The sequence below is a fragment of the Thermobia domestica genome, chromosome 8 (genome assembly GCF_964235325.1).
Source record: "Thermobia domestica chromosome 8, izTheDome1.hap1.1, whole genome shotgun sequence".
Lineage (NCBI taxonomy): Eukaryota > Metazoa > Arthropoda > Insecta > Zygentoma > Lepismatidae > Thermobia > Thermobia domestica.
In genome coordinates this window covers 217205220-217232467 of record NC_137461.1, presented here as the reverse complement: position 1 = coordinate 217232467, position 27248 = coordinate 217205220, and the positions used below count along the sequence as shown (strand labels likewise).

General features: G+C 34.4%; 1 protein-coding gene across 1 annotated transcript in view; it reads right to left on the bottom strand.

The window, feature by feature from the left end:
- The window catches only part of LOC145693436 (neuroligin-3-like), a 211349-nt gene that overhangs the window by 143616 nt on the left and 40485 nt on the right, over nucleotides 1-27248 (bottom strand). The window contains exon 2 of the mRNA XM_081769430.1: nucleotides 17785-17985. Within this exon, the coding sequence (XP_081625556.1) occupies nucleotides 17785-17985 (201 nt within the window). The remainder of the gene's footprint in view (nucleotides 1-17784; nucleotides 17986-27248) is intronic.

Here is a 27248-nt window from a genome sequence, read left to right as displayed (position 1 = left end):
ATGCTCCAATAATTGGGGAGGTGAGGGGACAATATATTGTAGCATAGATTTAGTCAGACGGTTAAATTATACTGATTTCATACTGTTTTATCTAAATTCGCTTAGTGCAAGATTCCATATAACTTCTTTGGATTGTGTTTCGCTTGCAATAAGCTTAATAAAGCTTGCCATTGATGAGAATACGCTTAAATTGGTTTGCGTTTGAGATAATTTGACTTGTGTTTAACTTGTGAAGACAAGCTTGCCCCAAGCCTTGCCCAGATGTAACTAACTAGCTTGCCACATGCTTAAAGCAAGCTAATTGGCTTGCATTGTATAGCTTGCGGCAAGCTAATTTACCTTGCAACAGCAAGTGTGTGGCAACTTGCAGCAAGTTTAAATTGCTGTCTGGGGAGCCACCGCGCCCATAGGGGACCTTTTAATAGAAGATAATTATTCTATATACTGGTTGAAACTTCTATTACGCCACTCTTCTTGAATTTTAATGAAATGCAACCGGGGTGAAATGAATAGGAAACGTGAGATGTAGAAAACGAAAAATAAGCAGACCTGTCCGTAAGGCCAAGACTTGTCCACGAAGAGACATTTATGATTGGAAAGCTGATCTAAGCAACATGTCTTACAATTAACTAAACAATGTTTCATACGCCGGTGATTATCTATGCATTGACGAATTTGAACATAACATCAGAGCCTAATCCATTTTCTATTATTGCTCAATTATAATTGACGATTTTGTATGTCAGTTTTTTCTGTTTCGCTCATCAACAAATTACATTTAAAAAGATCTCACTCTCCATAGCCAATAAAGGAACCACTTTAAAGTGCCTGCAACCACCTTCAAATATGAGATCATGTCTGAAATGTTAATTTTATCTATATTTCTAAATGACGGAAGATACTTTTACCGAAACCGGCATAGCAAAGTCACAGAAAGTAGTAAGTGAATACATCATCCGTAACTACAAAAAAGCAGCATATACTCGGAAAACTCACGGTACAGACTTCATTTTGGTAATAAGCGATCTGATACTTAATTGAAATAACTTTGCATACAGTGTAATATATACATATATCAGTTTGATGATTTTTAAAAGCTTTAGTGTAATAGGCTGTTTGATTTTCAAGCTACTTTAAACGGAGCTGAACTTCCCATAAACAACACTTTCGCATCTTTCAAATTTTTTTGAAGTTTAAATGCAATATTCGAACAGCTTCTTCTGAAGTGAATATAAGGAGAAAGTAATAAGTACCATATTTAACCTCACACATGACATTATTCTTAGTTTTATGCGTGAGAATATTGTTAATTTTTAATTCAAGGAAATATTACCACCTTTGGATATCTTAGTTGGTATTGAGCAGGGTTAGGACCAAGATAAACGTCATGAGATGTTTGATTTCTTTCAGGAATTTACACCTTGAATTTACTACGTAAAGTAGATTGTTCCTTTTTCTTCTAGACCCTATAACTAACCCTTCATCTTACTCAACAATTTGATTTTATCTTCAACTCGTTCATTCTTGTTAAAACTCCAGTGATAGATAGTCAGTATACCCTTTCTATTTCAAGTGTGCCCTCGCAAAATATGGGAGGGACCCACCGTCGCCGGCCTCTTACAGAGTAAATCTTCCCTTTGCATTTGGGAAAGAAATGAATGACCTCAATTATGTTGCACATTTGTCATTCAATGGTTTGGTCCTGGCACGTGAAGGTAGTAGGGTATTTGGAATGGCTTACAAGCTAGTGCACAGCGTAGCCCGTGAAATAATTCGGAATATTTCAATGTTTTAATCCTGTAAGTATGCAACTATTGAAGGTTCTTTACCACAGTAACTTGTCTCACCTCTTTTCAGGGCGGTACGGGAAAACACACATCAACTGCAGCGCCAGCAGGGGCACACTTGAAACAGAAAAGCTCTAACGATTTTTCTGTATGTTGGTAGTATGATTTATGTTAAATAAACTAGAACTTTAAATACGTTTGTGAAATATCTACGTTTATAGAACAAGGTGCGTCACTTCCTTTTATTGTTGTCTATGAAAATCTATAGTGATACCTACAACTTGTCCTAATATGATTTACAGACAACCATAGAGTGGAAAGAATGTTTTAGCAATGTTAGCTTCAAGTTGTAAATAAGTTATGACTTTGTAGTGACACAATAAATCCATCATATCATCTTTTTGAGTTAACAAAATATTAATTATACTACTTCATATTATTCTTTTGTTCTAGAAGCTTTACTTGCCATCATTTAATATTATGTTTCGACTAGCATTTATTTTTAAGGATCTGAACTATATTCAAATGACTATTAAACATTAAACATGGTATATGTAATGTATTTATCCAAGACAACTCATAGAAGACCTATGTCACAATAAACTCAAAATTGTATTCTACTAGACGTAGTAGCTCTCTTTATTTAGTACAATATTAGATGCTATCACTTGTTAGGTAAGTATTGGTCCATGATACTTACAGCATTTGCTAATGCAGTAAACGCGAGTACACTCTATATGCAACAAAAAGAATAAAATTTGTAACTAACAAAATATTTCTTTTTTTAAAAAAAATATTAACCTTATAACATTAAATTAGATAATCTATGACCTTTAAGGTTTATTAACGGTATTAAACTATATTGGATTAGAAATTTTATAGAATCTATATAGCTGAAGTTGATTGATCATTTGTTACAAATTTCTGGCATTACGAAAATGGATTTTTGATTCAAGAAATCAACTCAATTCGCCAACTTCTAAAATGTAGGTTAATTAGTTCTCAATTATCCATTTGGTTTAAAATTCAGATTGTTAATTAAGATGGTTTCTGAGGGGGGTGAAGAAGAAAAGTACTAAGATTTTATGAACCGGAAAAAAAGGAAAGGGGATGCATCAGATGGAAATTCCTGGAGAATTTTTCGTTCCTTTTGTCTGTTGAAATGGAATCAAGGACATTCGATTCGGGGGGTCGTTATTTTGCTACTGCTCGTAATTAAGCTCCGAGAAAACATTCCGAAGTGCAGTGTTAGCAACACATTACCAACAAAATGTTTCTGTTTTTAATGAACTAAGAAAAATATACATCTTACATAACCGTTGAATAATTATCTGTAATGCTTGTTTTAATGAAATATGTTTCTACGAAATATATATATATTTAAATCCGTATACACCAATTTCTTTACAAAACAAGGATTATAAGCTCTTGTTTAATTAGAATTTATCGTAGCAAATTAGATCACCAAAGCGTAATGTAAAAAATATTGTTCATGATTCTGAGAAACTCAATTAATTAATGTACGTGAATTCTTGTTATACTTCTGTTATCCCGTACACACACACACACACACACACACACACACACACATATATATATATATATATATATATATATATATATATATATATATATATATATATATATATATATGTGTGTGTGTGTGTGTGTGTGTGTGTACATAGATATAGATATAAGTATTCTGCCTTTCGGCAGGTCCTGGGACTAAAGAGTATTTATTTTATTTTAAATTTTAGATTTAGGCCTGGAAATGTTTCTTATATGATTTTCGATCCTCAGCATCCTCTTTTAAATCGCAATATTTTCTTCTGTTTCTAAAATCATCGATCAGTTGTGTTCTCTTCTTCCTATTCCTCGCTTTCCTTACATCTTTCCTTTATGGCGGTATGAAGAAGACAATTTCTTCGCAAGATGCGTCGAATCCAATTGGCTTTCTTACGAAGAATGCTGGCTAGAAGTATCTTCTTCTCTCCTATCCGTTTTAAAACATCTCCGTTTGTTGCTGTCTGTGTTCATTTTATCCTCTCCATTTTCCTCCAACACTACATTTCGAAGCTTTCTAAATATATCTTCTCTAATTTCCGTAATGTCCAAGTTTCTGAACCAGACAATCTAATACTCCAGATATAGCACTTGACCAACTTCTTCCTAACTCTAATATTCAGCCTGGTAGTTAAAAATGATCTTTTCTTGTTGAATGCTTCTTTGACTGTGGCAATTCTTGACCTGATCTGTTTGGTGCAGTGAGGGTCTCTTGCAAAAGTACTTCCCAGATACTTGAAATTCTCGACCTCTTCAAGTTCTCTTTGTTCTACTCTGACCCCGCATTTCCTCGGAATATTCTCATGTATATATAATGGAGGAATGTAGATTAGAGGATTAGATGTATCCAATTAGTCTCAAACTAGTTAACGTACACAAATTGAGCACACAATTCAATTGTGCTTATGATGCTTTTCTTTGTATTCATATAAGAGTACATATATTCTTGAAATCTTTGTAGATAGTAGTGTATAAATGTAAGTCTCTCAAACATGATATTATACAAAATGCAACTAAACACAACACTATCATATTGATCATTTTGACAAATCAGCAAAATTCATTATTCTTTAATTTGAACAGAAATTATAACGTGGCTTACAGGTGGCGCTAGTTTTCCTCTTTCTAATAATGGTGTTTATGTCATAAATATTAATTTTTAGATTTTGTTTACTTTCTTTTAAAACATAAACTTATCTAAAACTACCACAGGAGTAATTCTGACTTCTGCTTAAGTTTCCTGTCTGTAACAAGCAGGAAATAATTGTAATAAATTCTATATGTTTGTTGAAGTGAAGATTTCAAACAGAGTTTCATTAGTAGGAAAAGATAAACAGAGGTCCACAAACATCTCTATTGTTGAACATGTATTTCTATAGCTTTCTTATGCTACGGACTACATGTAACATGTTACAAGCTCTGTACACTCAGCTTGCATCTTGGTTCAGAACAAAAAATAACCAAATAACTATATTTAATACTATTAAAAAAGCAGAAGGGACATTCCAAGTTTAACACTTCCCATAATAATGAATGTACTCGAAACAACGCTCGATATCAAACATACACCATACCAATGTGAAAAACAATATACATTGAGTTCCCATCTCACTAACGTACGTAATATGGTTAATAATCAAAGGAGAAATATTCGTAACAGTTTTGTTTTACAACAATCAGTGATTAAAGTGGATCTGAAAAGGTAGGAGGACGGTAGGTAGCGGCATAAAATCATGCCGTCTCCCTGCCTATCTTTGCCGATTGTAATTTTTTAGGAACTGGAGGGACGCCATACAAATCTTTTGGAGGTGGGGGACGCCGTCCTCCCGCGTACCCTCGCACTTTTACCCCTGGTTGCAATAGATACTCGTATTGTAGACGAAGTAAGTCATAAATATAATATCAAGGCTGTTAACTCTTTTATTAGAAGTTTTATCAAAAGTATTACCATCCTGTAGCGAAAAAAGAAAAAAGTGTTAGAGAAATAAGGTAAACTAAACACCAGGTTAGTGTTTTTTAACTTAAACTCAACTCTGAATCACACATGAAAATGGTCCAAAGAGTGTCATGTTCTGCATCTGTCCAGGTTAACAGAAAGTCTTATCATTATGGTGACTTCTGGTTTTTCTGCAAAATATCCCAAGGGAGAGACAACTTTTATATTTCAATATTGAAATTGGATTTGACAGAAGATTTCATTGTATTATTCATATACGTATTGAGCTTTAGATCTACAATATAAATGCACTTTAATGTAGATAAAATATTTCCAAAATTTAGTTATTTTTTTTTAAGTTTCAATATATTTGTTTGCTCATAGAACGAATCGAAAAATAAGTGAACACTTTATTTATATAATACATGCTGCTTAGGTTATCTAAAAATTAATTTTAATTGTCAATTGTAGATTTTATAAACAAAGGTCGAAAGCGACCCCTTTCATAGTTGTTGTATAATATATTTCCCGGTAGTTTACCTTTTAACATTTTTGTATGACCAGCTGTTGAATCGTTATGTAAAGAGTAGGCAAATATACACAGTTGTTTGCATTAATAGAGTATTTATTTTAGAATATTAGATTCGTGTTCTAGAGTTATACTACTGACCTTAATCTTGGTAAGACATACCTGTTTATAAAGCCTTACCTCACACAATTTTGCTTTTTCTAAACTTTCATTATATCAGCAAAAATTTTTGCATAATTTTTAAAATAGTTAATGTCGACTTCAGCTTGACGTTAACAGCACCTAATGTAGCCCTTATTCTAAAACATGGTGTGAATTGGAAGAAGAAAACGAATATCCAAACTGTGTTTTAGTGTCGAGGTCGTAACGTCACAGCATGGAAAAATATATTTCTTCAATGTCTATATTTTCTTGGTATTCTCTCTAACATGTCGTTTTTCGATGTCTATATTTTCTTGGTATTCTCTCTAACCAGAATAGTATGTCTTTTTTATAAATATTTTTAAATCGTATTTCTTTTATTGGCGTGTTCTGATGCATATTTAGGTTAATTGCTGAGTATTGTTTGGGACAGGAAAGCTGAAAGTAATATTTTAATAAGGCGAAATTGACATAAAGATCATTGAGGACTAACTCAGGTTCAGATCAGTTTGTTGGAGATAAGTAAAACTCAAAGAGCGAAAATACCATACTATGTTTCGATAGTCACTCGAATATTGAAACAATAATACTAGGGTGATTCTGTGAAGCATAGTCTCTAATGGTCTCACCTTCGGTGTGAGTGTTTCTAAGTTCAATCCTCGATGGGGATGTTCCGTCGAAAAAGTGAAAGTTTTTTTTTTCAGATGAGCTTTTTCAGTTATGTTCTCCTGGGGTTTCCTCATTCACACCAGGCAAATGTAGGTTGGTATCTAGCAGAATGGCCCTACGACGCTTCCTTCTTTCCATATTCCTTTCTTGATCTCCAATTCCTCTGTCGATCGCCGAGGGACGTTATCCGTCATACGCGAGAAGCTAACATGGCGATAAGTGCAGAAAACTCAGAAATATAATCCGTAATCATAACCCTAATAATAAGAGCATGTAGGAGTTTCTAGGTTACAAGAGCACGAAAATTGGTCAATTATTATTATTATTATTACTATTATTACTATTATTATTATTATTATTATTATTATTATTATTATTATTATTATTATTATTATTATTATTATTATTATTATTATTATTATTATTATTGTGGTGTATGGTTGGGTGTTAATGATTGTTAATGACAGGGAATTGAGCCCCGTTCTCCCATTTAACAAGCAGGGTTACTACCCACTATACTGTAATTAAACACATTCTGCCACCTTCAAAGAAAAGAACCTCATTGGCCCTAAACTTGTTTAAAGAAAAACACTCACTGGCCACCATGTGGTGTTTGGTTTGGTGTTAATGATTTATGATTGTAATTAATTATTTGATGCTAATATTATTGTAATTTGGTTAATTTGGGTTTGATGATAGTGAACCAGATAATCAGTTAAATAAATATACTTAGCATATATTATTAAATAATTTATTTTTGATTATTGTGATAATTAGATCAGTAAATAACTTAGGGCTTTGCATGGGCAGTGTGGCTATTATTTATTTTTTTATTTTATTTGTAAAGTGTTGGACTTATAGTTTAAGCTTAAGTTAATTTAATTGACTTTAGTTGAAGCTAAAGATTGTTCGGTTTTGTTATTAATTGCTTAATTTAGACATTTTAAGAGAAATTATTAATTTGATTGCTGTTGAAGTATTTTGGTTTTGGTATGGAAGTGTTTAGATTATAATTATTAAGAATATACAGATTTGGATGTTGAATTGCGGAATCTTTCAAAACGGGAGTTTAATTAAGATTATTTTTTTTTTTTTTAGCTCTACCTGCAGGTTAAAAACTACCTTCCGTATTTTTTGTAATTTTTTAAAATTTTTATTGTTGCAATTACCTCGTAGGTAACTTCCTTGTAGCAAAACTTCCTTATATCTGATTCTAAATTTTTACCATATTTTTTGATTGCGAAATTTATAAAGCAATGTGCGTATATACGGAAGTTTGGTTTTAAGCAATGCAAAAAATTTTTAAGTTAATATTTTTATACACATATACTATTTAACCTACCAATTATTAATGTATCCACCACATTATTATTATTATTATTATTATTATTATTATTATTATTATTATTATTATTATTATTATTATTATTATTATTATTATTACCAAGGTATTTCTCTCCCTTATTTTCGTTTCAAAAGTGTCTAGTCTTTTGTTACATGACCTTTTTTCATAAAGCTTATCCATGTGCCCCCAGTTAGTTTTCATTTCTTCTCCGTGTTTCATACGATGTAATACACTAACATGAAATACATTATGATTAATTTTCTTATACTTTTATTGAATGATCAATAAACTACCTCTGTAGACTTTTCTTCTTTCTAAGTATTCATTTCTCCATTCCTGTCCTTTCTTTTTATTTCACGTTCGCGCTTTATGTCATCACTAAGAATACTAAAATAACCTAATATAATATAATAGAAAGGCAACATAAAACACTTTTGAAATTGTTTAATTCTAGAAGTAGGAGGCTGAAATGGCAAACATTGATAAAAGCCAAGCACGTAACTCAATTTAATTCTTAATTCTGAGGAACAATGGAACCAATTTTGTTCGATATTATCATAATGATCATTGATTCGCATTTGGTTGAAATTGTACAAAATTCAAAATTGTAAATTGCAAATGTCTGAAAACATGTTTTAAGATATAGGAACTAAAGCAATGAAGGGTGTTAGAGTTATAAAAGGTTGTGAAAAGAGATCAGTCAAGAACTGGAAAGGAGATACTTTGCGAAGGACAAGAACTATATGTCAAAAGGAACAGCTGACAGAAGATCACCAACCAAATGATTACTCTAAAATGAAACAAGAAAGTCAAGCATGTACTACAGTGGACATGCTCCAGATACAATGTATTTACCATAATAATATAGTATTAATTAGCAATTGAACTAACATGCAATAACCTTATTACTACGTATTGCACCTTTCATGGCGGTGAGAAGGATAGAAAAAGAAGTTGAAAGTAAAAGTATCCGGAGTAATAACTTCAGTTTTAACTATGTGGATTAAAGAAACGGAAAGAACTCAGGCTTATTTTGGAAATTAGTCTTTGCTAAAACTGGAATTACGATTTGTAAGGCTTGAACGTTTAACTTAACTTGTGATCCGAATAATATGAGAAAGCAAAAGTCGAATCCGAGTCCTTCATTAGAGAAAAATATATGTAGTAACTTTCGTTCTGATTGAAGTCAAATATAGTACTGAAAATCTAGTATCTTTGGAGCATTTTACTTTCTTTTACTGCTAGCGATATTCTAATTTTTAGTAGTGTTATTAGTACAATAAAATAAAAGAAAATATTGAGGTTTACGTTCCAGAGCTGTTTTTAGAGCAGAGGAGACAACTGATTAATGAAATAAATGATTCTGAAATAATTGGTGGAATAAGCATGTTGGAGAAAATAAGAGAGTACTGAGAAAACTCCACACGATGCTGTCTTCCACAAACCCATATGGTTTAAGATCTAATGAGGAACCCCTTTCACTAGAAGTGAGCGCTCTATCACTTAGCTTCATAACCGAATAACATGATTTGTATTTTCTACTTAAGTTATAAATATATTTGGGCTAGTTCAATTTTCTTCAATTACATTTTTCTTCAAATGTGAAAGGCAAAATGTTAATTTAGTGGCAAGCTCAATATAAAATTTAACATGCTTCATGTAATATACTTATGTCTGGCAACACTGTTTTCATCTTACAGAAACATCGTTTGTTTTCTTGAACAATTCGCGTTAAGAGATTAATTCAATTATTTCCACCTCGTGAGCATTTGAAATGCTTGGAGGGAGTCTCGCATTCTTCTGAGCCCTTTCAGTAAGCCGTACACAGAACAAAATTCAAGGAATACGACAGCACGTCTAGCTTTTTTTCTTATCCTGTGAATTGTGTTTATCCTTTATTGTTACTTGCTCCGTCTCTGAAGCATTCAAGAATTCAATCAACAAAATGTGGTTGCCCGTAATAGAGAATTAACACAAACTGGTAAATGAGTTGTTTTAAAATGTATAGAATCAAGTAGGAATGATGCCGAGTATTTAATTATCACTCTCTACATACAATTTACATATAAACTACACGTGCAGTACATTTTAGTTTACCCTTAAAATTGATCAACACAGTTTAAAACAACATGGAGCAAAATTGTGAACTTTTGGAAATTATGCAATTCTTTTCACCACTGAGGCTGTGAGACATGTGAGCCCGCACTTTAAAAGGGATTGAAACCTCATACGTTCAGGGAGGTATCTAATTCAGATATTCCCTACTTGAGAATGGGATGGTAACTGTCAGTAACGGGTACCAAGTCTTTTCTGAACAAAGTTTAAATTGGTTTACCTACACCTAAAATCTCTTATCTCTTTAGACAGTGATACCAAGATAATCAAGCTTCCTTGTGGCTATATGGTTAGCTTACGCATCTTGAGCGTGGATGACCCCGGTTCATTTTCGGTGAGAGCTCACATGCTTCGATTACTGGCGGGAGCTCAAATTATTGAGGTTCCACTTTGAGCTGTAGATCCACGTGTCATAAGCCTCGGTGCTGAAACACACACTAACCTTCAATCCAACTAAGACAAGAAACTAATCCTACTTAGCGTGCGCGGTCCCTCAGTTATAGAGCGCTCAACTCTGACACTAGGGCTTCCTGGCTTGAACGCAGGCCAAGTAATTTTGTGATGGACAAAACGATGTTAATGAGCTTTCTCATAGTCCTTCGTTTTCCTTCTAAATTTTCATTCCACCAGTTCTTTCATTCACAATTTTATTGATGATCCATTATCCTAAACGGCGTAATCGCAAGACGCGAAATTTAGTTACTAATTTGATTCTTATTTTCCACAATTGTATTCAACATAGACGTACAACAGGACGTCGATAATCCGAACGTCAAAAATGAGAACGCGGTTCTTAGAAGCATTTTTTTTTCATTTTTTCCTAGCACTAGTGATAAACAAACAATAGGGTTGTTCGTTGGCTTTGTGTTAACTCAGTATTTTTAGAAAAACTCATTCATATATAATTTTTTGTCATTCATATTTTTATTTTTCCTTAGACCTATACAAGTTATGTTTTAAGTGTGAGTTACAAGAACAGTGTAATTTAGTGTACGAGCAGGTTCTTCAGAAACATTAAATGTAAGAAACCTTACATACGGTAATTACAATACCGTATATATATACTGTATATACTGTATAACCACTGTATCGCTGAAAGAGCATACCGTAGATTATATTTAAGACTAAATAGCATTTTGTTGGTCATTTTCGAAAATCTGAACAATTTGAAAATTCGAACTACCTGTCGTCCCAATTAGTTCGAATTTTTGACTTCATACTGTACTACGGAAAGTAACAGGAAACGCCTGGAAAACGAATAGGTCCCTCTCAAAGAAAACAAAACATGAAAGTAACTACTACATCAGAATTTATTTTGATACGAAACCACAACCGCCATTGAGCGTGAAAAGACACAACAATTATTTTCTTCGTTATGTGCTGGTAAAATGAAGATTTTTTTTTCAGTCTCAAATGCTATTCGGGACAGAAATGTATCAACCTTTGACTTACAATGAGACAAGTCAATATGTAAAGCTCCGAACTATGATCCATGCTAATAGTACCTCAGTACCAACACACTTATTTTCTTTATATTAAGTCTTGACTATGCTATTTTTTGTTTGCATTTAAAAGCATATAATTATTTAAGTGTTAAATTTTACATGAACATTAAATTAATGAACTAAAAATAAATGAAAATGCAAAATACATTTTAAAATAAATAATATCTGCAATATTATTGGACAGGTGTGATGTAATTACTGTTCACAAGTTCATAAGTTGAGTAAATACTGGAAATAGTGTTGCTGAAATTTTGCCTTTTTTCCCCTTTTTGTACTTAGGGAGAACTTTGCTACATACATTCCATGTATGTCCTGGTCGAAGACATCAGCAATCAATCTCACAACCTATCTTTCTCAGAAGTATGAGAATAAAGAGATATATATCTTACTTTGGCATTGAAATTTAGATATTTCTTGTAAACGTTAAAGTGAAAAGTAAAAGTTTAGAACATGTGGTCCCTACTGGAGGAGGGCTGTTGATTTTTATAGGGCTATGTTTGGATTAGATAGATGGGACTGATTTGAGTTTTATGTACACTATGTCTAAAACATGAAATATTCAAGTTTTACGTCAAACGGCTATGCTGGCTAGGCTAAAGGAGAGGCGATGATGAGAAATGAATGCAATGGGGGAATGGAGAAAGTGGGAGGAACGAGAGAACCCCGAGGAAGTCCACGCACACGGTGTTTGTCCACTACAAAGCTCACTTGGAACGAGCTGGGATCGAATCAAGGATCCCCTACACCAGAGGTGAACGCTCTACCACAGAGCCACCGCGTTTCTCCACTATGTCCAATATAATGTAGTCAGTACATTGGTTGTTGTAAACAGCGGTCTGTTACTTCTTGTCTCTAAGTATCTGACGAATTGCTTTATAACTGATCAACACTAACTCATTAGTACTCTTACAAGGAGATCAATGCAAAGTCACTTGTACTTGTTTCAATCAAAGTGAACGGAGATAAACACTACTTAAAACAAATAGGAAAACCCAGAAAGAAATTATGTAATAAAAGCAAATTACTACTTTGGTTCCGCACACGCACTCATAACGAATTACTCATACAGAAGGAACGAAAACCTTAGATTGCAATGATCAATTAAGAAGTATAGTTAAACAAATTCTCTTTGAAATCTTTGACTGGATGGTAGTCCCTTGGGATGCAGTGAGGTCTACATATGGAAGATGGTATGGGGTAGAGATAGCAAAATGGTGAGAGAAGGGAAAAAGGGCAGATGAAGAAGTATGGGAATAGTAGAAGAGACACTGCTGTCTCCAGTGAGAATAATTCCAACTTTGGGAACTTGTCCGTAACCTTCTCTCTCTCTCTATTTTGTTCCTCAGAGGAATTTCGGACTTTTAGCAGCTGGAGGCTTCGTTGAAGCAAGAACTGTGAGAGAAGAAGATACGATCCAAATGAGAGAGCGAGAGAAATCTCAGAAGGGTTGCATACAAAGTAAAAGAGAAGCGACAAAGCAGAGCGATAAGAAACAACCATCCAAAGTGCTACAATTCTACGTCAACACTTGGAGAAATGTTCTTTTTTTTTAATCTTCTTAATGTTATTTCCCGACGAAATGCTTATCGTTCTACTTTTCATGGTATCTTGCTAGTATACTACGTACATGTAGAAAATATCAAAATATGTTGAAGTTTCCTAGTGAATATTTGTAGTTTATTCTCTTTTACTTCAAAGAAAATAAAAATAGCCATATATCTATGTGAAGTGCCACAGTGTCAAAAGATTGAAGTGCTAAAATATATTGTTCTTTTGATATTTTCTTTCAATAACTACGACATTAATAAGTCTAATTTCAGAATAATTTTATTCGTTGTAGAGGGAATGTAAATCTTGTAAGCTACCGCGGTGACTCGGTGGTAAAGAGTTCACCTCTGGTACATGAGGTCCTTGGTTTGATCCCAACTCGCTCGAAGTAAGTTTTGTGATGGACAAACACCATGTGTGGGGGTTTCTCAGGGTTCTCTCGTTTCCTCCCACTTTCTTCATTCCCCTTTTTCATACATTTCATATCATCATCATTCTCCTTAGCCTATTCAGCATAGCCGTGGGACTAAAACTTAAAGTTTTCATTTTCTTTCATTTTATAATTCTTGTAATATTAAACAAACTCCATTTACCTCGATTGGATCCCATAAGTTTCTATAATAGAGAGACATTTGAAAAATGGAAAGCATTTATCCAATGCAGCTTACAAATACAGGTTACCATAATACGGGGTTGCAAGGAAAGTGATTAAAGTTTTACTTAAAATTTGTTTCAATCGTGTCTCAAATCCTTACTTTGTTACTCTAATTCTCAACACAGTACTGACGACGAGCATGACAATTTTTAATGACAATTTTCTAACCTCAAGTATAGTTACTTGCCCTTGATAGCAGTGCAACTTCCATGTCGCTTATCAGACTTCACAATGTCCACTTCAATGAAGTCTCCCATACTTCACTTTTGGCACATCTAAATGCTCACCATAATATACATCGTAAGTCAAATGCCAAGGCGGCTCAGTGGTAGAGCGCATACCGCTGGAGTGTGAGGTCACTATTTCAATCCCAGCTCCTGCCAAATGAGCTTTCTGATGGACAAATATTATGTGTGTAGATTTTCTCGGGATTCTTTTATTTCTCTTTACTTTCGACATTCCGCTATTACTATCATCCTCATCATCACCATCATTTTAAATCTTAGTATATAATCATGGGAGGTTAAATCTAAAACAAAACAAAAAGTATTAATTGAGTTGATTTTGAGTTTAATGTGTCTTTCAGCAGCGAGACTATATGAGATGGAACGTACAAATTAACGTGGATTCCGAACCACATGAGCTCCTCCTGGATCGAATCCGGGTCTCCCACGCCAAAGACGCTTACGCTAACCGCTAAGCCACGAAGGAGCTCTTAGAATTCATGACTGACTACTCTCATTCATATTTCAAGCATAAGTGCTGAAAGAAAAGTACAATTATAAATATGTTGTTTATTTCATTTCATTTATTTATACCGTATAGGTGTTAGCAGACATTTGATCCAGGTTGTCTATAAAAGTCTTCATTTACACTTGAAACACGAATTGTTTGTATCCTCAATGATGTGCTGCATAATTATTGTTTTTTTTTTTGATTTTTTTTTTAATTTATTGTTTTCATTTGTCTATTGTTTCTTTCATGCAATTATTTTCAACGCTTAACTATTCTTAACATATTTAACTATCTAGACTGTCATTTAAATATATATATATATATGCATTCATGATATAAGTTGGTAATATTCTTTAAATTCATAATTATATTTATTTTGTTTTTATGTGTTAAAACTATTTGACATAGTATTTGATAAAAAAAATAAAAAAAAACTACTGTAGCAAAATTAGAGTTAATCTTTAACGCTTGTTGTTGACAAGTTCCATCTTGTTTCATCAAATCTTTCTTAACTACAACTTTCCTTATTTCTTTTCGTTTAATACTAATTTTATTTTGAGTTTTAAAGTTAATGAAGTCATTAATAATAAAATAAAATAAAATTGAAGTTACAATAGCAGCTACTGCATTTGATATACGTATATTATTTCTAGTACGAGACAATTTTCTTTTCGAAACACAGGTCAATGTAAGAGTCATTTAATATAAAATAATAACTGAATGACACCTTAGCTTTTCTTTCAGGTATGTAAACAAGCAATAGGATTGAAATAGTTTTAATTAATTTTTCATGTCTTACATTATTATAATGGAGTCTGAACTCTTTATTGATAATCTCTTTTTAAGAGATGTTGCACCATCAGCAGGTTTCAAGCTGCAAATAAGACAAAAATAACAGAGGATGCTAAATATTAATGTTCTATCTGAATTTTCCTTAAAGACTGTCAAGGAACGTATGTTAGACCGTAAACATTTCTGGTGGTTAGTATTTCTTACACTTGATATAATTTTTAAATATCAAGGATTTGTCCTTTGAAGTTAGACATTTTCAGCTTCTTTCAGAACCACTGTAATAATCATCATTACGATTTTAATCACGTTGGGTGTCGTTTCGTCCAAAGTGCATTTCGTCCAGAGACATTTAGTCGAAACACATTTGGTGCAGGGACATTTGGTCCAAAGGATAATTCTTCCAAAGGCCATTTCGTCCAAAAGACAATTGGTCCAAATGACACTTCGTCCAAAAGACAATTGGTCCAAGAAACATTTCGTCCAGGGATGTTTCGGGATGCGGGTGGCCCTAGGGCAACACTTTTTGCTTTGATACGTTGTACTTTTAAAATGATCAAACACGTGTTTTTCTGTTTTCGGATCTGTCTCACCGTTTGCGATTTCTAGGGATGTCAACGGACTTTCTGGACACCCTATATATTCATATAACTCTCACAATATATGCATTCGGAATTTTTTTATTACAGTTTCTTAATAGGCATCATTAGTGCTTTCGATTGGTGTATAAACCATCTTCCACTTCGATATGTAATCTCTCTCTCTTCCCTTGTCAGTATTTCTTCAAAGAAACTAGACACACGTTATTTTTCACTTTTCTTGAATACCTAATATTTAACTTATTCAATTTCAACCTCCATTAATTTTAGTTACCAGTACTAATTTTAAAACTATTTCATTCACAACATTAAAATTTTATGTCATGTAAGCACTTATTCCAACAACATACTTCACACTCCAACCTTTCCCTCATTCTTGTTGTTCGGCCATTTTGTTTTCAAGCTTTTACGTTTCTCTGAGTATCTCTCTTGGACCAATTGTCTTTTGGACGAAATGTCCTTTGGACAAATGTCTTTTGGACTAAATGTCCCTGGACCAAATCCCTTCGGACTTAATGTCTCTGGACGAAATGTCCTTTGGACGAAATATCTTTGGACGAAGAAGGTTGTCACCTTTTAATCAATGAAGATAAGATTCAAATAAATTGCATTTTAATGTTCATATAGTATTTTGTTAGGTTAGATTTTTGGGCTTTTGGCATCGAAGGTCATTTAGTCCGTCACGATTTGAGGGATGATGTCCCTTGGCGAGCACACAATTCGGGGAAAGGGAAGGAAGGAATGACTTGGGACCTATAAGTTAGGTACCACCCCGGCATTTGCCTGGTGTCAATGAGGAAAAGTAGGAAAACTTCATTCAGGGTGGCTGGCCAGAAAAAGTGTGTTACACTTTTTCGACCGAGTGACCCAACTGGGAATCGAACCCGGAACCGCTAGCACCGAAGTCGAGAGCGTTAGCGACTTCGCTACGCGGGGCCATATGGTATTTTGTAAAATTCGATTTAATGGCATCTCTCATGTAGAAAAGGATGTGTTTTTAAAAAATGAGAACAAACCTCTTTTTTTCATAATCTTGTCGTAAAAAAGCTTTTTCGTAAAACGTTGAAGTACACTAGAAGAGATGTTGTCCATTTTTTTACATTATCACTATTCAATGTGAGTTTAAAAACTTTAATATATATTTTACGTATTGTGTAATAGTCTTCCTTACATATTATAGTGAACATTGTCCAACCTTCAAATATTACGATTTGAAATATCTTTAGAATATCCTCTATGTATTGGCAGGCCGTTAGATTCTCAGATATCATTTAATTCTTCTTTCCAGTATTTCATTGTTATTTATAAAATTAAGTAGAGCGCAGCAAGTTAAGTAATGAAGTTTAATAAACCTAGATGTCTGAAGAATGTTTACTGGGATTCTCTCAAATTTTCATGATTATTCCAAGTCCGTTACTTCGTCTGGTACGTATAACCCACTTTCCTTATCATTATAATATTTACTTATTTGAAACAAACTACGTATTTGCCACAAACTGAACAACATTGCATCTAACCGGAAAACCTCAAGTAGATGACGTTATATTTACAGAAACTTACTACTAAGGTAGACTTATAGCTTAACGTGATGTCTGAATTACTTTTACTAGCACCGGGGACTAAACCGGGTGCCATACTTCTAAGACACAAGCCCAAGTCACTCAATCACGATAAATCTTCTAAGCCGTAAGAGTCTTATTATACTAATATATATTAATCATTATAATTATACATAATGCATTTGTCTAATTTATATATTAACTTAAATGAGTATAAAAATAAAGCATCAAATAAAGAAAAAAATATTATGATCAATATATGATCTCAAATTGCATTTGTTGCTTTCTATTAATAAACGAGAAACTTACCTGGCATAACTGTTGGAGAAATCATGAGAAAGTTAATACATGCTGCTCCCGTTCCGTGACCGAAGAGTGTGACGTTCGTGGGGTCACCACCAAACAGGGCAATATTTTGCTGTACCCAATGAAGTGCTGCTATCTGGTCCATTAACCCGTAATTCGCGACACGGGCTTTCAAATGAGGTGCGACGTTTGCGTTCAAAAAACCTATAAAAAAGGGAGATATGTGATATAATACACAATAGGAACGAGATGGAAAAATTGGTGTTAACAAATTACTGCTGGTAGGATAAACTTCAAAATCTCGTAAGAACACTTGGATGTTAAGTTAAGAATTTTAACACTACAGAAAGATAATACAACAGTAAGTTAACGAGTTACTGTATTTTTATCTATTGTAGTTTGTAGTAATAGAAACGTGTCACGAAAACAAATTAAAGATCTCTTGCTAAACATTTATGAGTTCGGAAAGGATATTTCTGAACTAAGAATGAATTATAATTATTTCTAACTTTTGGTACTTTCTTGCTTACTATCAGTCACTGTACCAAATCTCGAAGTACTTTCAATTAAGTGTACGTTGTTAATACTCTAAGTAGAAATTTTCTCAACAATACTCTTAATCAGAAATAATTGAGGAAATTTTGGTTACAACTTTAATTCATTTAATATTAGATGTCACTTCAGTTTTTAATTATCTTTCAAAGTAAATAACCCGTCATGTAGTGAGATCTTTCTTGTTAATATTCAACAGTTCTAATTTTTCTCTCCTCCTTTGTGTAGGGAGTTACTCATACACTATTGGTGGACGTGGTCTCAGTGGGAGAGAATTGAACTTTTTCAGATTATTCAGGTTCCATCTTAAACCTAAATTTGTCAGAATAAAAACAGGATTATGTGTTCTAATTTCTTTATATGAGCAATGATGTTTATGTACAGAACAAGTCCAACAACCTGGGTTTTGTATGGATACATGCATTTGTTTTGAAAACTTAAAAATCAGTAGTGTGTTCAGACTTTTGACAATGTCTGTACTTTAGCGGTAAAATTTAGTGTCAATCAAATTGAATCATAATATGACACCTTACTAGTACCAACTCTTTTGTATATATGTCTGACGAGTCACATAATGGCTAGGCAGTCTCGTAGAAGTTTGATACAGATGGTACAGCCCCGCTTGGTGTGAACCATCTTTTAATGTCTATAATAGAGTAAGAGTTTTATGAAAGTGTTTCTATTCTTACAATATCGTACTATACTCACGAGAAAACGGTATTTCATACCAGCCAATGCTCTAATTTTGATTTGATTTGAGTTTTCCATCTAGTTTAGCAGCGAGACAATATGAGACATGGACCTACAGGTTGACGTGGGATCCAAATTACATTAGCTTCCGCGGGAAATTGAACTCGGGTCTCCCACCCTAAAGGCACGTACACAACTATTAGCCACCAGGGAGCGATATCCCTAAAGTATATTCAATGCTCTAAAGTGAAATTTCAATACAAGAAACAATAAAAAGTATGGTTATTGAACAGAAGAGATTAAAAGATGTAATTTACGAATATGTAAGCATACATTCATCTTTGTAGTTATAAGATCAACGACTTTCCTTTTCTCAAAACCAGAAAACAATAATTTTACGCAGAGAAGCAAAAAAGAAGAGTTAGATTTTACTTGATTTTATCCACGGGATTGCCAGCCAGAAACAAAATCTACGGAAGAATTTTTGTTTTCACATTAAGGAAGCAATGTTAAAGAATCATCAGACATCTTTCAAAGAAACATAAGAATCTAGTATCTACTATACAAGTACAGAAATTAAGTCAGTAGCAGGCTAGCTCCTCTTTTGAGAGAAAACTGCATGAACATTAGCAACTGCTCACAGAAAAATCGACTTTCTCCATAAGCTGGACGAGAAGATGAAAATGACAACCGAAGCAAAAACCGCAGAGATAATGACAAAAAAGAAGAGGAAATAAAATGGACAGAAGAGAAATGATCCTGATAAAATAAGAGATAAACCTTTAGTGAGCTATAATACAATACAAAATAGCCTCTAAAGTAGGTCACGAGAAGATATAACAAGAAATACAAGGAAACTTCGATTATTTTTGTCATTTGCCGCAATAGACAGTAGACAAAATAAATAAAATAAAAATAAAGAAAGGGAAGAAGGTAATGTTTCGTGCTTAAAGAAACGAGCACATGACTAATCATAACTTTAGTACCTACTTTCGCTTGTGCGAACATTAGCATGGTAGTTGCTTAGGTTGGAGCTTAGCATCCTTTCAACACGGAGGCTATATCAGGAGTGAACGTACAGCTTGACCTACACGCAAAATAGTTAAATTTTTAAATTTTTAAAGAATCAACAGACATCTTTCAAAGAAACATAAGAATCTAGTATCTACTATACAAGTACAACAAGAACTCGAGAAGTGAAGGCAATCGATATAAGCGAAAGTAGTATATTTTTCCTTACCTCTACAGTATATTCTCTTAAAGAATTTTTAATAATGTTTCAGCCATGGAGACTTTTCTGGGCAATTTAAATTTGATTGCTATGCTGAGTGCAACACATTTATATCTGACTTCAGTGAGTTAATGTAGGTTCCGAACTACATGAGTTTCCAGAATCGAATACGACTATCCAGTTCCTAAGATGTGTACGCTAGTCATATAACACGATGGGAGATCGTTATTATGATATAATTGATCGTCTGATAAGCCAGTCAATAATTTTTAAATCAATATAAGTTCGTTACTTACGAAATGATTTCTTAAGTTGTCCTGGGTTCGGTTCTCGTTAGGGACACTCAGTCGGATAGATGTAAATCATTTTCACGCTACGTATACGGAGTGAATTTTTTCGCATATTTCTCATTCACACTATGAATGCAAAAGGTCAGAGACCGATTTCGATTTTGCCATTCTATTCTTCTTCCCCACTTCTCTGGATAGTGTGATTGCCGAGAGATGTTATCCCTCTTACTTGAAGGGCTAAAATAGCTTTAATGTTGAGAGCTCTAAAATTTAATCCCCAATTCCTAATGAATGTATTTATTTTGTAACTAGTATACTTAGAAAGGAAGACATTCACAATTTTGTTTGATAACTTTTCTTTTCTTTCTTTGCAGTTCGAGATGATATGTCCGCTGTGTTAAGCGTGGAAGAGCAGATTGAATAGCAGTTGAACATTAGATCTAGAGTGATACAGAAAAGTTTCATGTTGGTGTATTTGTGAACAAACACAACAGTAATTTCTGGGTGCGTGATAATCCAAACATGTGTATTGAGAATAAAATAGAGGCTTCCGAAGGTGATGGTATTGTATGTTTTGACGTAATCAGTAGATATTGGTCTTTTCTTTACAATGAATGGTGATATATATATATATATATATATATATATATATATATATATATATATATATATATATATATATATATATATATATATCGGGTCATTTAGGGACATTTCAGCACGTTAAGAAAACTATCAACACTACTCTGAAAGGTACGATAATTTTATTTTGCCAAAGCGATAATATTTGACAATAATCCTTGCCCTAGCAATAAAACACGAAATCTTGTCTGTGAATGCAGTACTTGCAAGTGAAGGAACAGGTAAACGGAATGGTGCGGATTAGTAGATTTTTGAAGTATTGCGGGAGAAATCGACACTTACTATGGGAGATGTCGACACTATATACACAATGAAATTCTTCACATCTTTGAAAACAGTGTCCTTTACAACAAATATAAAACACAATAAAATACTAGATGTAAGGTCTCTACTTATCTAGATACGACCTATTTGGAAACTGCTGCAATTCATTTCAACTAAGTTGAATTACAATAACACTGAAACAATGTAAGCTCGTTAATAGCAAACATTGTTTCCAACCTGTTTTGCAACATATTGCTTTCAATATTTCACTACGCATAGTAATCAATAGGGGCCGCGGTGGTTCAAAGGTAGAGCGTTCATCTCTGGAGCTTGGGGTCCCAGCCCCCGCCAAGTGAACTTTGTGGTGGACAAACACCGTGGGTTTTCTCGGGGTTATCCCGTTTCTTCCCACTTTCTTCATTCCACCATTTCGTTCATTACTCATCATCACCGTCTCCATTAGCCTAACCGGCATAACCGTGGGACGTAAAACTCAAAAGATAATAATCAATAATAGAAAGTCACAACTTAATACATTTTCGAAATCCATATGCGAGAAATCCCACAGAAGCTGACTTATTCCAACTGAAGCTTCCTTTCTCAAAATCTTCTTTCACAACATTTCGGCTGGGTTCCTGCGAACAAAGCTGCCGTAAGATAAGTTGAAATTGTTTTTCCAGCAGCGAGAGAAAGATACATTAAGGATTAACAATCTTGAGTACAGTATAGTGGGAAAATTAGAGGATTCTTTAATATATCAGGACCCTTGATACATGTACTGTGCTAATCTAAAACCAAAGGTACTTTACCATTAACCATTCACCGGACTAAATGACCTAGAAGCTGAGAAAGCGTGTTTGTTGTGTAATCTCAACCTATGATGTATATACGAAGATGAACCAGACGCAGTTTTTTGTTTAATGACTTTCCTTATAACAAAGGAATTACATGTCGAAATCCCCTACAATCGCTGTCAATTTATTCCCTAAACGCATTGATCAACAAAAGTTGGCCGGAGTTGTTTCTGTAACAAACAACGTGTATCAGCCTGACACACATACATACAGAGGACATACTCTATCATAATACCAATCCTTTGCCTCCTTCGTCAACATATAAAACTACTATACCTTATTTTTGACTTACTGAAACTTATAACATGGATATTTTTTTCTTAAATAATGTTTTAAGTAGCTATTTCAGTCTTCTGCTTCCTTTGCAACAGAAAAAATTAGCTTTTCTGCATATGCAACATGTCGCTGAGAACCGACACTAACCTTCCACAAAATATTTCTTCTCGAGTTCGTGTATGATCACAGCTTTGCCAAACCTTAAAAGTGTCGAGATCTCCCTAAGTGACCCTATATATATATATATATATATATATATTGATATGGTTAGAACTCACATGTGATCTATCATTTTATAGTGGAACGATCATCGTCTTCTTGGTAATGCGGGATGGTTCACCCACACATCACGATAACAAGATCTGCAAATGGGTGCATTAAGTTATGGGCTTCCAGATGATTTGATTGAGAAACGTGATACACATGAATAACCAGGTCACAGCTCAAATTTAGTACCCTGCGGTTTAGTTTGTCTGTGATGAGTTAAGTAAGACGTTTACAAAAGAAAACTACGCAATTTGGATCAACTGAAAGAAGTGTTAACTGGTGCGATCATTAACTTTTTTTTTTCAGGCGGTAGTGACGAATGTGCGAGTTTGTTTAATGAAATGTGTTGTGAATGATGCTGCCCTTGTGTAGTTGTAGAAATTGTAGCTAGGTATTATACAAAAGTTCGAATGCTGTTATTTCTAAAATCAATATATATATAGGTCTGTAAAAATCATTCTCATGAGAATGGGGCTAAAGTTGACCTTTGACAACATTAGGAGTTTAATTATTAATCTTAGCGACTCCGAAAACTATGCATTTAACACTACTTTTGAACATAATATTTCCACGCCTCGTAAAACTCTCATGTCAATGAAGGTTAGAGTTGGACTCGAATGACATTGGAAATGTTACTATTCATCTCAGTGACCCCGAAAACTTTGAATTTGACACTAATATCAGACATGTCGATCATATTACCTTTCATGCCTCCCAAGCCCCCATAACAATCGGGCCTAAAGTTGAATTCAACGGTATGACACCAAACTATGAATTTGACACTAATAAAGGTAATTTCTGATTTGATAGTTTTTACTTCCCTGACGAAAGTTGTATTTGAATGGCGATATGAGTGTTTCTTTTCATCTCAGAGACTCCTAAAACTACTATTTTAACAATAATATACGGTGTGTCGGGTATTTATAATCCCCCTTTTTATATGCACATTTTGACCTCCACAATTTAAATCCTTAAAGAAAAAAAGCTTTGTATACTATTAGATCTGGTTCTAAAAGTCAAATAAAGTGATATATATATATATATATATATATATATATATATATATATATATATATATATATATATATATATATATATATATATATATATATATATATATATATATATATATACGCAGAGAGAGAGAGTTACTTTTGTGTTTCAAGTAAAGGAAATATTTCCGTGCTTCAGGATTGTTCAGGATTGTTTCGTGATTTTGGCGTTTTTACAAATCCAAGTCCTGGTGAAAACATATTTCTTTTTAAATCTAGCTGTGTTCCAGAAATGTTATTTTTGAAATAAACTTTTAAAATTATATAATAATAACAACTAACTTTATGATTCAAATAAAGAAATGTGTTTCGTGCTACATGGTTGTTAGTGTCTGTCTCTAGTGTTTGCTGTTGTTTTCATTCTTTCTAGTTCAATTCAATTCATTAACAATTGTCTGTGTACTTCCAGCTAAGAAAGAGTAAACTACTATGTAGAAAACTAGAAACACTATATATATATATATATATATATATATATATGAATACAAGTCTGGAGCTTATTTTGACTTTACTACTTGCAGTTTTTACCTAACGCATTCCTTCATAGATTAAAATCAAATTATAACAGATTCTTTATAAAGTTCAATTTTAATTGACTTGTAATGAACTGCAATGATAAACTGTAGGAGATGATTCCTTGCATTAAGAAACTTCAGATGGATCTGAGGAGAAGGAAGCATAGCTTCAGATCTAAATGCATACAAGAGTGTCGAAAATATACTCTGCTAAACCTCTTATTTTGAACACTAGAAACCGAGAATCGGTTATGGATTTTGCGGTGCATATCAGCATAAAGAAAGCCACTCATACACCATCTAAAACTAAATATTTTAGCAATGCGCTAAGGGTTCCCTACATGGCGTAATCCCCAGAGATGCTCCCAGCACAATACCCAGATATCGTTGCTGTTAAAGGCGGGCCCCAAATTAGGCAAAAGATTAGTCTTGGTAGCAGTGTACACGGAATGAATTGACGGGGAGTTCCATGTGTTAGTAGCTAATAGTTTCATGGTTTCTTCTGTTCAGAATTACGCCTTCAACGATGTATTCTTTCACGCTTTTCGATGGTCCTAACCAGCTCCAAAATAAGGTACTTTTTCTTATGTTAATGTGAAGAATCATCTATTACAGTTCATCGATATAACTATTAACACAGACACCCCCGCTCATATCAATGAACTGTAGTAGATGATTCTTCACATTAACATAAGAAAAAAGTACCTTATTTTGGAGCTGGTAAGGGTGATTCAATAAGAAGGTACCAGGCCTATATCGCACAGCTAATACTGCACGTAGAGCCTTCAAAAAAAAAAGCATTACCAAACCGTATGTGTAGAATGCAATAAAAATAGTAGCGAGACCAGTGGCGTATCGTGAATATATCCAACGGGGGCAACTTCAAAATTTGAAATGGAAACAGGGGTTGATTATGCCTACATTGAAACAAGCGTACAATTGTACATACGCGGAATCACACCGTGTAAGTGGCGACAACAATGGTGTCAGCAAGAAACCACAACGGGGAAGGGTACATACTGTAACAATAAGCAGAGGTACATTTTCTGCTGTTGAATGAAGCTCTAAATAGGCAACCAATGACATACGCAATATTTGAAGAGAGTGGTTTCCGTATGGCTGCGACAGAAGCGCAGTGGATGGGGAGAACTATGATGAGGGACAATGGACGATGCTATAACAAAACGGAAGAAGAAACTATTGGTTGCAACGAAGAAAGACGAACCGAATGTGCTGTTGTCAAAGCATGGAACAAAACATGGGGACAGAAAGCTGAGGCGTTGCAATCAAGCCATTGGAGAAAGATGAGTAAAAAGCTAAAGAATCAGCTTAAATTCTGCGGAGTGTAGTCGACGACCCCTGGCGTTCACAAATGTTAAAAGTGATGTCCCCGAACAGCAATACAGCGATTTATTCGCTGTACGTAATTGTGAGCAACAGCTTTTAACTCGGCCACATTGATGATCCGGAATGTGGTTGTAATGCGGTCTTGCATGTTGTGAATTGTAGTTGGTCGGTTGACATACACAAAATCCTTAATTTGACACCAGGAAAAATAGTCCATACTGTGTCAAGTAAGGTCGGGCGACCACGGAGGAAACTGTGGATTGGAACCTCTTCCGATCCAGCGTTGCGGAAATAGAACATTTAGCTCTTCCCTACACATGACAGCATTATGGGCTGGACAGCCATCTAATTGAAACCACAGCGTCTGACGTATACAGAGCGTTACGTTTTCCAATAGCGGCTGTAGGTGGTGTGGCAAGAAATCACGAAACATTCCCCCCTGGTAAATGAGCAGCAAAAAACCATGTCCCAATGACCTGAGTCCCTACAATGTCACCCCACACATTAATGCGCCATCGGTGTTGCCGATTGACTTCTCTCATCCAGTGAGGGTTCTCCGCTGCCCAGTAATGTGCGTTGTGGAGATTCACGTTGTCCCACTGCAGAATGTCGCTTCATCAGTCCATAAAATGAAGTGAATGAAATGTGGATGTTCTCTCACACGATCCACTCGCAAAACAGAAGCCGTAAATTACAGTCCGCATCACTTAGTTCTTGATGCAGAGAGAGGTGGTACGTGCGAAATGTGATTTCCACAGAATACGCAGGACACTACCTTGACTGATACCACGATCTCGTGCGATCTGCCGCGAAGATACATGAGGATTTACTGCAACAGCGGCAAGTATATCAATGACAACGTTTTCATTTTGTACGACTCTTCTCCGGACACCATAGCGTCCACGCATGTTGTCTGTCTGCCGCAATCGTGCTGCTAATTTCCGCAGCAGATTGTGGGAAATAGCTCGTCACTGTGGAAAACATTCAGCGTATAATCGAAATGCAGCCCTATAATTTTCCCGAAATTCCGCTAATATCATGAGCATTTGAAATGCCTCCAAATTCGTATACCGCATGAATGTTATTTACTACCGACACTTCCTACTACAATCACTCAAATATCTACACAATCAAAGAGGTTTCACTGGTTGTGGAAGTTTCGTATTCGTTCCGTCACGTGCTTGTAATGCACGGTGGTAGTAGAACTCAATGCACGACACCTTGTCCAGTACACGGACCATTTTAACTCACTGCAGATGTTAATCACTCTCGGACTCTACACGCTTGTGTTACCTGTTTCGGCTACAGCATCACTCCTTCTGCCCTCTGTCTGACATAGCAGCAATCGCCCGTTCGACTATGACTTGAGCTAACTTCATGTACGTGTTAGCTACTGGGTCTACAAGAATACTACCACACAATCACTGGCAACGTTAAATGAGTGTGCTGTTCGAAACAACGAGAAACAATACCCACAACACATGCTC